Source organism: Lucilia cuprina, chromosome 3 (genome assembly GCF_022045245.1).
Source record: "Lucilia cuprina isolate Lc7/37 chromosome 3, ASM2204524v1, whole genome shotgun sequence".
Taxonomy (NCBI): Eukaryota; Metazoa; Arthropoda; class Insecta; order Diptera; family Calliphoridae; genus Lucilia; species Lucilia cuprina.
Window position 1 is genome coordinate 5,041,137 of NC_060951.1, and position 16,405 is coordinate 5,057,541.

Genomic DNA, 16,405 nt, shown 5'->3' on the forward strand with positions numbered 1-16,405 from the left:
CAGAAATCGTCTATATTTTTTTTACTTATTCTGCAAGTTCTTGACAACTTTAAAACTTTGGGTAAGTTAATTTGTTTTAATTAAGATTTTTTATTTATTTAGTTTTAGTATATTTATTGATTTTTATTTTTAAGCTCTTTTTAGAGCTTAATTGTTAAACGCTAAATATATTAAAACAGTGTTGTTAACTCTTTATAAAACAAGGTACATTTTTATAAAGATTTTTAACGTTTTTTTTTTTAAAGCAAATTCGATTAGACTATTGGGTAATTTATAGTTAAGATAGTAGTCTACTAAATGCTCTAGCCTTAATAACATTTTAAGGAAAATTATTTTCTCAAAATCTTAAGAATTTTTAAAAAGTAATGAGTTGTACCCTACAAATACTTATTTATCGTTAAAAGTAAGTGAGTAATCGGTATCTAATTATACAAGAACTCTATTAGAGATACAATTCAATGCAAAATGATCGTCCCAACCATTTTTGCTTGTCAGTTAATGAAAAAACTGAGAGCGGCTAAATTATTTTCTCAATTTTTATTTTCAAAAATTGCTCACATACGAGTTCTTTCTCTGTTTTATAGTCTATTTCTATGTTATTATGAATATATAATATAAATTCATATATGTTAGACGATTCTAACATATATTAGCGGCTAAGTTAAAACCGGCTTAAGCATTTGAGACGAATAAAATTTGGCAACGGCGCTGCTTGCAAAATATTATCAGCCGCCGTCAAGTTAATATCAGCCGCAACTTGTATCTCTATTTTCTATCAATCTGACTCTGTAGTCTCTGATACGAGCGACAATTATTTTTATTTTTCATTTTTGTTCGTATAACAGTTTTTAACCAATAAAGATATTTTTATCATAAAATATTATTCAATCACAAGAAAAATTTATTAAATTTAACAATATTTAAAAGAAAAACAAAGAAAATTGTGTAAAATAACAAAAAAAATCCAATAAGAAAGGACCAATAAAAACTTAGAAAAAAAGAAAAGAATCGTAAAAAACCCTGTGTGTGTTAATTTGTGTGTAAAGTGCTGACAAGAATTGTACAAAGAAAAGAACGAACATATAGTAAAGAGAGTGAGCAAGAAAGAGAGGGCAAGACAAGGTAACCGCAGACACAAACAAGGGGAGGTTGGTGGCTAAAGAGGCAACTACAAAAAAAATATACATTAAATAGCAAAACATACAAAAAAATAAACGAAAAAAAGTGAAAAAACAGCCACAACATATAAAAAATAAGCATTAAAAAGCTAGAATAACACATAAAACTTATTAAAAGGTAAGTGGAGTTTTTAATAACATATTAATACCCATGATTTAAAAATATATTTATACCATGTTAATACCTATCCATAACCATTTTCATGCTACATATATTTTTTTAACGAAATTTATTAATTACCCCCGAAAATGTGTGTATTTTAAAGTTAAAGGTCAAATTTTATTTTCATTAAGTAATTTATAATAATAATTCTTTGTGTATTTTCAAGATAAAGAAAAAATAGAAAAAAACCTAACCCAGGCAACAATTTTTCGTTTTCTATAATAGAAAAAGAAAACAAAAAAAAGCTCAATATAAATAAACATTCACTGTCTAAAATTATATTTTTCCTGTCGTTGTTGTTATGTTTTGTTATTGTTTTGTTTCTCTAACCGGCTTTTATAACTGTTCTTCTGCTCGCTTCCTCTACGTTAAGTATACGCCACACAGGTTTCATTTCTATGTACAATAAAAATATTTGCCAATTTTTTTTCTTGTCGTCTGTTGTTATTGTTGTTATTTCAATTTTCCTTTCTTTTTGTCTCTCTTTGTGTTATTGTTATTTTTTTTTCTATTGTCTGTCTGTTGTCTGTTTATATATGTTTGTTTATATGTATGTATGATGAGTATGGTAACCTAATGTTGTTTTTGTTTAACGTAGGTTGAGGTTGATTATAGAGTTGCCATTTTAACGATTTTTTAAGGGTAAAAGTGTAAACAAATGAATTTTAATAAGATTTTGTTAGAACTATGGGAATTTTAATGGATTTTTTTACTTACTAAAGGGAATTCCTTTAAATACCACACAATAATGCCAATTTAAGCAAAATTACATTAGTCTCTATTAATTAATAGTTTAGTTTATAGTTTACTTTAATCTACAGTCTGGACTAGAGTTTAGTGGATATTCTGAAGTATTGATTAGTGTATAGTCTAGACTATAGTTTGTGCTAAACTTTGGACTATAGTAAAGTCTATAGTCTTGACTATAGTTTAGCCCATAGTCTGGTTCATACGCAACAAAGATAAGTTATAGTTTTGACTATAGTTATTCGATAGTCTAGTCTACAGTTAGACTATTATTAGATAATAGTATGGAAAATAGTCTATAGACAGGGTAATAGTTAGCGCATAATTTTGGCTTTTTATCAGCCTATATTCTTGGCTCTGTTAAGCCTCGATAATGGACTGGAATATAGTTTATTTTATGGACTATAGCTTAGTCTTTGTTCCAAGACATGTCTAAGCTTCTAATCAAGTTAATAGTTTTGTTTATAATCCAGTATATATTCCTGATCAGTGAGTTATATAACAATGACAGCTAATATAAACACACGAGCTTTCATCCTCATTTTTTCATCGTTTTCCAAATATTTGTGTAAAATTTAACAAGATTTTAATCATTTTACTCTATATATTCCCTTCTAATGTAGCTTTTTAGCAAAAACAACATAAAGCACTACAAATTTTTACCAAAAATCTGGAAAAAAATAACCTAAACCAACGATAGCTGTTTGACGAAAGCATATCGAAGCACAAGTCAACAATTTTGTTTTATACATTTTCTATTTTCTAGACGGGGCGGGTCCACGTGAAATGTTGCCATTTACACCACAAGTTGTTAAACGTTTATTGGCATTAAAAAAGTGTAACGAAGACAGTGTCGAAGGCAAGTGGTCCGAAAAGGCCGTCAAAAATCTAGCAAAGAAAATCAAAAAGAATTCCTCATTGGAAGAATTAGAACGAGCAATATCCACACAGAATCCCAATACCAGGTGTGTAACGGTACCGCGCAGCAAACCCACTGCTTCGGGTGAAAACCTACGCAAGGGTTTGCCGCATGTTATCTATTGTCGTTTGTGGCGTTGGCCCGATTTACAATCGCAAAATGAATTAAAAGCTTTGGATCATTGTGAATATGCTTTTCATATGCGCAAAGATGAGATCTGTATAAATCCCTATCACTATAAGAAATTGGAATTGTCAATATTGGTGCCGAAATCATTGCCCACACCACCCGACAGTATAGTAGACTATCCATTAGATAATCATACACATCAGATACCAAATAATACCGAATATAATGCGGCCACTATACGCAGTGCTTCTTTAAGTCCGCCGCAGTATATGGAGATTGGAGGCGGCAGTAGTGGTAGTCAATTGCAGCCGCAACAATATCAACAACATTCACCTTCAGCTTTCTTTAGTGGTAATAATATGAGTGCTAGTGCTTCGCAACAGCAACAGCAGCAGCAGCAACAACAAATGACCACAAATAATCTACCACCGGGAGCCTGCAACATGGATTCCCAATCTAGTGTTTTAAGTGTGGGCAGTAATAGTATGCCCAATACGGGTACTCCGCCACCCGGCTATATGAGTGAAGATGGTGATCCGGTGGATCCCAATGACAATATGAACATGTCACGCTTGACACCACCTACCGACTCAGCACCCGTTATGTATCAAGAACCAGCCTTTTGGTGTTCAATATCTTATTATGAGCTCAATACACGAGTGGGAGAAACTTTTCATGCCTCCCAACCCTCTATAACAGTTGATGGTTTCACCGATCCCTCAAATTCCGAAAGATTTTGTTTGGGTCTACTCTCCAATGTCAATCGCAACGATGTTGTCGAACAGACACGCCGCCACATAGGCAAGGGTGTACGTCTCTATTACATTGGTGGCGAGGTATTTGCTGAGTGCCTCAGCGATTCCTCTATATTTGTACAATCACCCAATTGTAATCAACGTTATGGTTGGCATCCGGCTACTGTTTGTAAAATTCCACCCGGTTGTAATTTGAAAATCTTTAATAATCAAGAATTTGCTGCTCTACTCTCACAATCGGTTTCTCAAGGTTTCGAGGCGGTCTATCAATTGACACGCATGTGTACCATACGCATGTCCTTCGTTAAGGGCTGGGGTGCCGAATATCGTCGTCAGACTGTTACTTCAACACCATGTTGGATTGAATTGCATTTGAATGGTCCATTACAATGGTTGGATCGTGTTCTAACACAAATGGGTTCACCACGTTTACCCTGTAGTTCGATGTCTTAAAATTGTGTGTATAAATACATATACACACACCTATACACACCTCTATCCCGTGCCCCGAAAAATGTGGCTACTAAGTGTAATGATTAGGGAAAATCTCTTGAGAAATTGATTAAGAGATTTTCCGATTTTAAGTATGTTGTTCTTTATATGTATATGTTTTATTTCTCTTTAATTTTTTTCCTATTGTGGACTAGACTATAGGTTAGACTATAGATCAATATATTGTCTAGAGTATAGTTTAAACTATAATACAAAATGATTCTAGACTATACTTTTACTTATAGTCCAGTTTATAGTTGTGTATATGGTCTAGGCTATAGTCTAAAATATAGTCAGACCTTAGTTCAAACTGTAGTTCAGACTATAGCTCAAACTAAGGGCCAGACTATAGTTTAAACTGTAGTCATTCTTTAGTTCAAACTATAGTACAGACCGGCCCATAGTTTGAACTAAGTGTGGACTATAGTTTGTATATAGTTCACACTATAGTTCAAACTGTAGTCCAGACTATAGTACAAACTATGGTCCGGACTAAGTTCAAACTATAGGCCAGACTATAGTTCAAACTATAGTCCAGACTGAACCATAGTTTGAACTAAGTCTGGACTGTCTACACTATAGTTCAAACAGTAATTAGTCCAAACTATAGTACAAACTATAGTCCAGACTATGTTCAAACTATGGGCCAGATTGTAGTTCAAACTATAGTCATTCTTTAGTTCAAACTATAGTCCAGACTATAGATCAAACTATGGTCCAGACTAAGTTCAAACTATGGGCCAGACTATTGTTTAAACTATAGACCACACTATAGTTCAAACTATAGTCCAGACTGACCCATAGTTTGAACTAAGTATGGACTGTAGTCTAGACTATAGTTCAAACAGTAATTAGTCCGACTATAGTAGAAACTATAGTCCAGACTAAGTTCAAACTATTGTTCAGATGGCCCACAGTTTGAACTAAGTGTGGACTATAGTTGATATTTTAGTCTGGACTAGAATTTGAATTATGGTCTTGACTTTAGTTAGAGCTACGTATGGACTATAGTCCAGATTGGCCTATAGTTTGAACTAAGTCTGGATTATATTTTGTACTTTAGTCTGGACTACAGCTTAAACTAAAGTCTGGACATAGTTCAAACTATACTCAGACTTTAGTTCAAACTATAGTCTAGACTATAGTTCAAACTGTAATCCAGTCTATAGTACAAACTTTAGTGGAGACTAAGTTCAAATTATAGTCCAGACTTAATTCAAACTATAGACCCTATTATAACCTAGACTTTAGACTATACTATAGCTCAAACTTTAGTCCAGACTATGAAAAACATTATGTAATTGTTTTATTTTCTTATTAAAATACAAAAATTGATAATCTAATAATTTTTATAAAAAAAAATCGGCTTTAAATTGTTAAAAATTTATGTTGTTTTAGTTTAATAATAATTATTTCTTTTTGTTAAATTATTTAAAAGAAAAAAAACTTAAACGGAAAATTTTATAAAAAAAAACAGTTCAATTTTATTTTAAGTTTTTATCTATTCACACAAAATTTCAATAATTTTCGGCTGGGCCGTTTAATTTTAAAGCAGCTATAAAAATATTTTTATTTAAAAACAAAAGCTTAAAGCTTTTCTTTACTCAAAAATCAGAATTTAAATATTTTTTTCTTTAAATTCGTAATAAAACATTTAAATTAACAATTACAGGTATTTAACAAACCATATTTTAGTAAATTTGTTAAATTTTTTACTTCTTATTGTTTTCAACACACCCCACCACCCCCTACTAAACTAAATAAAATTTAGTTTAAATTGAAAAGCTTAATAACTTTTTTAACACTTTAATAACTTTTTATTATAAATTAAATAAGAATTATTAAAAATAAATTTAAAAAAAATTAAGCTTAAAGCTATTTTTAATTTCTCTCCCTCTCTCTCTCTCTCTCTCTCTCTCTCTCTTCGAGTGTGTTATATACATATAACGTGATTATTTATCTTAAAATAACACAAAAATAATTAATTAACAAATTTTAAAAATTCTTTAATAATTATTAAAAAAAAATAAAATCTTAAAAGAAAAAAAATTCAGGTGAAATTTTTAAGAAAATTTTAAAACTAAAAATTAAATTTTTTTTTTTGGAAATTTTAAAAATTATATTTAATTATGTTGTTTACTTTTAAAATTTGCCTTTTTATTATTATTTTTTAGTTATAAGAAATTAAAAACTTTAAATTTAATTTTAATAAAAATTAAAAAAAAAACTTTTTCAAGTTTTTCCAATTTTTTTTTATAAAATTTTAGATTAGACTACAGACTAGACTATAAGCAAGATAATGGACTAGACTATACTATTGACAAGATTATAGACTATAGACTAGACTACAGACTAGACTATAGACTAGACTATAGACTAGACTATAGACTAGGCTATAGACTATACTATAGACTAGGCTATAGACTAGACTATAGACTAGGCTATAGACTAGGCTGTAGACTAGACCATCGATTAGACTAGACTACAGAATAGACTATAGATTAGACTATAGACTGGACTATAGATTAGACTATAGACTAGATTTTAGACTAGGCTATAGACTAGACTATAGACTAAACTATAGACTAAACTATAGACTAGACTATAGACTATTGACTAGACTATAGACTAGACTATAGACAAGACTATAGAATTGACTAAAGACTAGACTATAGAGACAAGAGTATAGACTAGACTATAGACTAGACTATAGACTAGACTATATACTAGACTATAGACTAGGCTATAGACTAGACTATAGACTAGGCTATAGACTAGACTATAGACTAGGCTATAGACTAGACTATAGACTAGACTATAGACTAGACTATAGGTTTGACTAAAGGCTTGACTATAGAATAGACTATAAACTAGACTATAGACTAGATTATAAACTAGACTATAAACTAGACTATAGACTTGACTATAAACTAGACTAGACTATAGACTAAACTCTAAACTAGACTATAGACTAGACTAAAGGCTTGACTATAGACTAGACTATAGACTAGACTATAAACTAGACTAGACTCTAAACTAGACTAGACTTTAAACTAGACTAGACTCTAAACTAGACTATGGACTAGACTAAAGGCTTGACTATAGACTAGACTAAAGACTAGACTATAGACTAGACTATAGACTAGACTAAAGACTAGACTATAGACTAGACTATAGACTAGACTATAGACTAGACTATAAACTAGACTATAGACTAGACTATAAACTAGACTATAGACTAGACTATAAACTAGACTATAGACTAGAAACTAAACTATAGGCTAAACTATAAACTAGACTATAGACTAGACTATATACTAGACTAAAGACTAGACTATAGACCACACTATAGACTAGACTATAGACTATACTAAAGACTAGACTATAGACTAGACTATAGACTAGACTATAGACTAGACTATAGACTAGACTATAGACTAGACTATAGACTAGACTATAGACTAGACTATAGACTAGACTATAGACTAGACTATAGACTAGACTATAGACTAGACTATAGACTAGACTATAGACTAGACTATAGACTAGACTATAGACTAGACTATAGACTAGACTATAGACTAGACTATAGACTAGACTATAGACTAGACTAGACTATAGACTAGACTAGACTATAGACTAGACTAGACTAGACTATAGACTAGACTATAGACTAGACTATAGATTAGACTATAGACTAGACTATAGACTAGACTATAGACTAGACTATAGATTAGACTATAGACTAGACTATAGACTAGACTATAGACTAGACTATAGACTACACCATAGACTACACTATAGGCTAGACTAAAGGCTTGACTATAGACTAGACTATAAACTAAACTATAGACTAGACTATAAACTATACTGTAGACTTGACTATATATTATAAACTACGCTATAGACTAGACTATAGGTTTACACAATAGACTAAACTATGGACTATACTATATACTAGACTATACAATAAACTATAGACTATAATCTAAAGTCTGGATTATAGTCCAGTCTCGATTAGTCTATATACTATTATCCAGATCTAGATCAGTAGCACTTTAAATACAAAGTCATAAAAACAAAAACACTTTTAAAACTTTTATATATTTTCTTAAAAAAAATAATTTTAATTTTTAAGCTAATCGATACATTTTTAAAACAACAACTATTAGTCATACTTAAAGAAAAAAACAACAATAATAATTCTATAAAATAATGGAATTTTAAATAATTTTAAAGAAATACTTTTATTTAAAATATTTAACATTTTATTTACTAAATATTATTTAGTTAAAAATTAAAGTGAAAGTAGTCACATTAACTCTTTAAGTTTTTTATTAAAAGTTAACAATTTCTAATAATTTTTATTAATTTGTTTAATTTTCTTTATAATTTGATTAATTTGTTAAAAAAAAATAACAAAGATTTTATTAAATACTTAAAAAAATAAATAAAAAAAGAAAAACCAAAATTCAAAACCCCTGTTAAAAAAACATTTGTTCAAAACATAACCTCAAAAAAAAACCAAGTGAAAATTAAAATAATATATACATTTACTCGAAAAGAATTTTTTTGTAAAGAAAATCACCCAATACCCGAAAACTAGCCATACAATACAATAAATATAATTAATCATACCAAAACAAAACAAAAAAATATAATAAAACAGAAAAGAAAATTATTTAAAATTAAAAAATAAAATTAATTTATGAGAAAAAAACACTGAAAGAAAATCATTGAAATATTTTCCAGCTTTCCCAAAGTAATGACAGCTTCTGACATTTCTCAATTTAAAGAAAGGTCAAAAACAAATGTACAATGGACTTGACTATAGACTAAAAAATAGACTATGTTACAGACTATAGACTAAACTATAGAATAGACTATAGAGGAGACTATAGACTATACTGGACTATAGACTAGACACTAGACCATAGACAAGACTAGTGACTAGACTATAGACTAGACTATAGACTGGACTATAGTCTTGATTATAGACCAGATTATAGATTAGACTAGATTATAGGCTAAACTGTAGACTAGACTATAAACTAGACTATACTATAGACTAGACTATAGACTATAGACAAGACCATAGACCAGACTATAGACTAGACTATAGACTAGACCATAGACTGAACTGTAGGCTAGACAATAGGCTAGACTATTGAGAAGGCTAGACTATAGACTAGGCTATATACTAGACTTTAGACTAGACTATAGACTACACTATAGACTTGACTATAGACTACACTATAGACTAGACTACAGACTATTCTATAGACTATACTATAGACTATACTATAGACTATACTATAGACTATACTATAGACTATACTATAGACTAGACTATAGACTAGACCATGTACTAGACTATAGACTAGACAATAGACTAGACTATAGACTAGACTATAGACTAGACTATAGACTAGACTATAGACTAGACTATAGACTAGACTATAGCCTAGACTATAGACTAGACTATAGACTAGACTATGGACTATAGACTAGACTATGGACTATAGACTAGACTATAGACTATAGACTAGACTATAGACTAGACTATAGACTAGACTATAGACTAGACTATAGACTAGACTATAGACTAGACTATAGACTAGACTATAGACTAGACTATAGACTAGACTATAGATTAGACTATAGAGTAGACTATAGACTAGACTATAGACTAGACTATAGACTAGACTATAGACTAGACTATAGACTAGACTATAGACTAGACTATAGACTAGACTATAGACTAGATTATAGACTAGACTATACCATAGACTAGACTATAGACTAGACTATAGACTAGACTATAGGCTGGACTATAGACTAGACTGTAGACTAGACTATAGACTAGGCTATAGACGAGACTATAGACTAGACTATAGACGAGACTATAGACCAGACTAGACTATAGACTAGACTATAGACAAGACTATAGACAAGACTATAGACAAGACTATAGACTAGACTATAGACTAGACTATATACTAGACTATAGACTAGACTGTAGACTGGACTATAGACTAAACTATAATGTAGATTATAGACTAGACTATAGATTAGACTATTAATACTTTAAAACATTTTCTTAATTTTCTATCTTTTTCTACATAAACATACATTTTAAATCATAACAAACAGCATAAATAAAATAAATAAAAAATACACTTAAAGAAAAAATTTAACTATTTTTATAAATATTAATATGTAAGCGTTAATTGACGCATTACTATTTACAAAATATTAAAAAATAAAAACAAAAAATAAAATCTATATATTTTATAAATAAAAAATAAATAAAAAGAAAATGTCACAAATTTTTGAACAAAAAAAAAAAAAAAAACAACAAAATAATAAATTAAACATTTAACAAACAAAACAAAAAAACAACAAATTTATATATTATATACAGACAGACATATTATTATACAATAAAAAAATAAAAAGAAAAAATTTCAAACTGAAAAATATATATTTATGCTAAAGAAATTAACATATTTTAGTTTAAATAAATAAAAACAAATATTAAGTCATCTCTAAACAGAAAACATATAAAAACTCATTAAAACAATATACATATTGAAAAGAAAAAGTCATTAAGTAAAAAAAAAAATTAAATAAATATTAGTTTATATTATTAATAATAATGTATTGAGAAATCCAAATAAAGAAAAAATATATGCGTAACAAAAAAACATTGTATTGTAAAACAAAAGAAAAATAAACAAAAATTATTATTGAAAAATGAAACCCATAAGCTAAAGGAATAAAAGTAAAGAAAAAAAACTAATAAAATATTAAATAAAAAACAAAAAACTGTTATTATTTGTAATAGTAGTGACAAAAAATGTAAGTTGCAATTTTGTTTTGGAGTTAAATAAAAACGCTGCAATTATTAGTATGTATGGCATCTCTGTTAAATGGCAGAAATAACGGTTCAGTGAAAAAGTGTTGTCAATTTTGATTTTATAAAAGCGGTTGACTATAATTAAATCAAACTGAAAAAACGATGTAGAAACATGCAGAAATAACGTTGCAGCATAAAAGTGTTGTCAACTTTGATTTTATAAAAGCGATGGGTTAGACTATAGACTAGACTGGACTATAGACTAGACTATAGACTAGACTATAGACTGGACTATAGACTAGACTATAGACTGGACTATAGACTGGTCTATAGACTAGACTATAGACTAGACTATAGACTAGACTATAGACTAGACTATAGATTAGACTATAGACTAGACTATAGACTAGACTAGACTATTGACTAGACTATAGACTAGACTATAGACTAGACTATAGACTAGAATATAGACTACACTATAGACTACACTATAGACTAGACTATAGACTAGACTATAGACTTGACTATAGACTAGACTATAGACTAGACTATAGACTAGACTATAGACTAGACTATAGACTAGCCTATATACTAGTATATAAACTAGACCATAAACTAGACTATAGAATTGACAATAGACTATAGACTAGACAAATAGACTATAGTCTAGACCAGACCAGAGTAGACTAAAGGCTAGCCTTTACATTATGGACTAGACTATAGGCTAGACTTTATACTAGACTATACGCCAGACTATCGACTAGACTAAAAAATAAAAGTTCAAGTATAAGTATCTCTTGATCATAATGTTTATTTACATTTTGATTTTAAACTTAACAAAATTATTTCCACAATATAATTTTATATATATAAACGTAATTTTTCTTATATTTTCTTCCGGTTCAATTCATTATAAAGGCTCCAATTGCATTCGCAAACACAGTTAACGTTTTCAAAACATTTAATTGACATCACTGTTTGACTTTAGACGCTAATTTCAGCGAGTTGCCACTCCTAACTGTTTAACAGTGATGTCCAACAACTTTGTCCCCTCAAAAAGAAAAAAAGCACTTGTTTGGGGTTTCTCTAGCAAAGAGCTAAAAATTTCAATAAATACTCTTTTTAAAGAATTTTTATTTAGCATGTGACTTCATATGACCGTAGAGGCCGGCATTTTGGGCAAACGATTTATTGCATATAGAGCAGACATAGGATTTTTCGCCCGTATGTATTTTCAAATGTTGTGTATAATTCGATTTACGCTGAAAACGGGCGCGACAAACATCACACTCAAACGGCTTTAGGTTGGTATGCACCAACTGATGATCCTTAAGTTGTGATTGACTAAAGAAACATTTACCACAATTGTCACATTTAAAATCACGCTGATTCGTATGCCGCTTCATGTGAGCTGTTAAATAACATTGAGCTGTCAAGATTTTACCACAAATCGAGCAGGTAAATGTTTTCGCCTCTGTATGCCTGAGTTTTGTATGCAAACGTCTTGAGTGTAGTGAATGAAAATATTCTTCACAAAATTTACATTTATAGGGATTTTCACCAGAATGCAAACGTTTGTGTACGGATAGATAATTGCGAAAACGAAAACCTTTACCACAAATATCACATTTAAAGGGTTTCTCATTGGTGTGTGTAATACAATGAATTTTTAGCTTATTGTATTGGCGAAAACGTTTGCCACACTCTTCACACTGAAAGGGCTTTTCGCCCGTATGGATCATTTTATGTATACGCAAATTGTAGAGATCATTAAAGGTACGATTACAGATGTCACATTGACCCGAAATACGTTTCTTTTTTCTTTTCGTTTGACGTTCTTGTTGCGACAATTTACAGGGTTTACTGTAGATTTTTGGGGTCGGGCTGTAGCTGGCGTTAGAGTTGGTTGTTGTTGTTGTGCTAGAGGGTGATAAGGCATTTTCTTTGCTAGAATCCGATAGAATGTCAGAACTACTATCTTGTTCTGAAGTTTTGTGGGATTCCAAAGAATTTAAAATACCATTAGCATCAAAATCTTCTACACCCAGGATCTGTAAAGTGAAAATAATTTGAAAATTTTGTTTAATTACAATAAAAATATAAATGTTCTAAAAACTACAATTAAAACTAAAATTAAACTTTTAAATTCCACATTTTTGTTTATTAAAGCGGTTTTTACTATATTATTTAGCATCATTTTTAATCTTTAAGTTTGGCAACTCTAAAAAACCTACAGTTATTTATTAAGCCGTGCTGCCAACTAAGCGTTTTAAAATGTTACAAAATTTCAAATTTCACTGTTAAATTTTAATTTATTTATATCTTTATCTTTAGAATTTCAACAACTTTCATGTTTAGCACATTCCAGAAAATACGGGTTCTGCCGGGTTCTTATCTTACACCGAAAAAAATGAGTTTTATTTAAGACTATGTGTCTTTTAATCTATTAAGTTTATCGATAGGTTTTAAAAGAAATAAACAAAATTTACATTAAAATATAAATAAAAATTGATCATAAAACTATTAATCGATTTTTATTAATATAGACCGCTTTAACACTTATCTAAAACTTATAAGGTCGTATACATATTAATTTCCCATAAAAAAAAACTATTTTTGTTTGTTTTTATTGAATTATTATAATAAAAAAACAACAAAATTAACATGTTAAACAAAATTTTATCAGAAAATTTGTCATAACCATAAAACGGGTAATTTTCTTTAGACCACTTGACTTTAATCTAATTAAAAAGTTTGACGTAATTATGTTCTTTTTTATTTTTTGCTTTTGCAAATTATTAGATTAGATATAAAAAAAGATTTTATATTTGTTTTTGTGTTAATATATATAAAAAAGAGATTAAATTCCACTTTGTCATGCTGAATTTACAAAAATTTCAATTCTACTTATAAATCTTTTGGTTCAATAATATGCATTAATGAATTTAATAGGTCTCGTAAATGGATTTTCTTGTTGTTGTTGTTGTTGTAACAGGTTGGCTTTAACTGGATGTTCTTTCCTGGGGAAAAAACTTCCGTTTAATAAAGCTGTTGCTGAGTTGACAATCTTTGGCCGATTGAGAATCGGGTCGTTTCGGAGCGGAGTTCCTATTGTCGTGGGAACATTGGAATGTCTTGTTATTGTTGAGGGTGTGGGGAAATAAATAATGTAAATACAAGTTTTATTTACAATATGTCAATGGTGTTTTGTTTATTTATTTAAAGATAAGATAAAGAAACATTTTTTTGTTTTTGTCTTTTGGAAAACGAAAAAGAAATATTTCAAATAAAATGATTAATAAGTGATGAATTACTTTTTATAATAAAGAAAACAAAAAGACTAGGAAAAAAATTTTCCAGAATTTTCATTAAAAATTTTTTACGTTTATTTTGAGAAATTTTTCTAAAAAGTGTTTTTATTTAAGAGAAATTAATAATAAATAAATAAAATTAAGTTAATTAGTTAAAAGCGAATAAATTAATAATAAATTTTTAAGAAATTTTAAGAAATTTTGTTAAAATTACTAATTTTCTATGTAATCTAGCAAATTAAGCTGTTTTTAAGGTGAAAAATAAAAACGAAGTCGTTGGCATCACTTTAATTATATTGTTATGAAAATAAAACAATGTTGACAAATTGGAGTTCTTAAAAACAGCATATTTGTTAAGCATTAGTGATGTAACATGTTTTTATTTAAGAAAAAACGCTTAAATGTTAAATAAATTAAAAAACCCGGTTTAATTCTTAAGTTAATTAGCAAAAACAAGCTTAAATGTTTAACTACTCTTTAGAAAAAAGAAAACAATACGTTTCTTTATCAAATTTTTTCTTTTTTTTTGGCCAACAGCTGATAAAAGTTTCTTTTGACATTTTTTTTTTTTTTTGTTTTGTGACCTACCTCATCGATTTCCTTGAGAAACTCTTCACTATGTTTTTTATAAGCAGTCTTTTTCATTCTCTCCAATTCTCCCACCCACAACTCTTCCGTCTGTTTATCCATTCTTTGTTCTTCCTGTTCCTGTTTAATGCTCGTTCCATGCATATGCTCGACATGTGTCAAAAACTCATCCATAACATTGAAATCTTTATTTGTTGTTACTTTCATTTTCTCACAAATTTGACAACTATATATCATTTCACCCTGACAATTCCAAGAGTAACGTGCATAATCCATTATAATTTTATCATTATTAAGTGATTTTTTATAATATTCCAATTCGATAGGTTCTTCATTAAGGGCATCCGAGGGAAATGCCGGATGTTTATAGCCCTTAATATACATATCGAATTTATGTAACTCTGATAATATATCATAACCGATATTTTCGTGTTCATTAATGAAATCTATTAATATTTTTGTAAAAACAGGTGACATTTTGTAAAATAGTTAAAAATACATTGGAAATTTTTCAGCCGATTTTTGTTTGTTATTATTTAGAACCCGCAATGAAACTAAATTGTATTTTGTGCCATTTTTAATGAAAAGTATATATATTGTTTTTATTCAATTTTTTTTGTTGCCAATTAAGATAAGATAAGTTTGTTTTTTTGTTTTTGACCAATTTTCTTTTTGTCTAAAAACAATTTTTAATCGTTTCCCTGTTTGTGCTACAGATTTTGGTTACTCATGTGCACTGATAAAGAGAGTGTTGTTATCAGATGGAAAATGCACGAGGATTTAAGGTACTCGACATTTTAATTGATAAAAATGTTTATAAACATTAAGGGCCGTCGGAATAAGTCGAAACTAATCTGGCCCGCCTGAAACTTATCTTGTAAGGCGGCTAATCGAAATAATGGACCGATTTTAACCATTTTCAATAAACTTCGTCCAAAAGAAGCGTGTGTGCCAAATTTCATCCAATTAACTTGAAAATTGCGGCCTGTACCTTGGGCACAAGGTTTACATGGACAGCCAGTCAGACGGACGGACATAGCTTAATCGACTCAAAAAATGATTCTTAGCCGATTGGTATACTTTAAGATCGGTATAGGACAAATATTTTTATATGTTACAAACATCCTTAAGATTTTGGTTACAATTTTTCTTTTTATTTCATTTTACCATTAAAAAATATGTATTTTTGTTAGTTTTGCACTAAAACTTGAAAAACTTTAGAGATTCAAATAGTTCTTTAAAATTCCACAAGATTTTGGTTACA

General features: G+C 29.2%; 2 protein-coding genes across 2 annotated transcripts; one reads left to right on the forward strand and one right to left on the reverse strand.

The window, feature by feature from the left end:
• The first annotated feature begins 578 nt into the window (after nt 1–578).
• Nucleotides 579–5,746, forward strand: LOC111674919 (mothers against decapentaplegic homolog 3). Its single transcript, XM_046946488.1, has 2 exons — nt 579–1,296; nt 2,712–5,746. Exon 2 carries the CDS (start codon nt 2,875–2,877, stop codon nt 4,342–4,344), a length of 1,470 nt encoding a protein of 489 aa, XP_046802444.1. The 5' UTR covers nt 579–1,296; nt 2,712–2,874; the 3' UTR covers nt 4,345–5,746.
• Nucleotides 5,747–12,039: 6,293 nt separating this feature from the next.
• On the reverse strand, nt 12,040–15,706 carry LOC111674933 (zinc finger protein 493-like). The gene is made up of 2 exons (XM_023435621.2): nt 15,142–15,706; nt 12,040–13,293 (listed from the first exon to the last, which is right to left on the reverse strand). The coding sequence occupies exons 1-2, from the start codon at nt 15,616–15,618 to the stop codon at nt 12,376–12,378; spliced, it is 1,395 nt and encodes a 464-aa protein (XP_023291389.2). The 5' UTR covers nt 15,619–15,706; the 3' UTR covers nt 12,040–12,375.
• Nucleotides 15,707–16,405: the final 699 nt, after the last annotated feature.

Coding starts and splice junctions, on each gene's coding strand:
- LOC111674933 (XM_023435621.2), bottom strand. CDS start 15,618: ATGTCACCTGTTTTTACAAAAATATTAATAGATTTCATTAATGAACAC. Junction 13,294..15,141: donor TTCTCAAGGAAATCGATGAG/GTAGGTCACAAA, acceptor TTCACTTTACAG/ATCCTGGGTGTAGAAGATTT.
- LOC111674919 (XM_046946488.1), top strand. CDS start 2,875: ATGTTGCCATTTACACCACAAGTTGTTAAACGTTTATTGGCATTAAAA.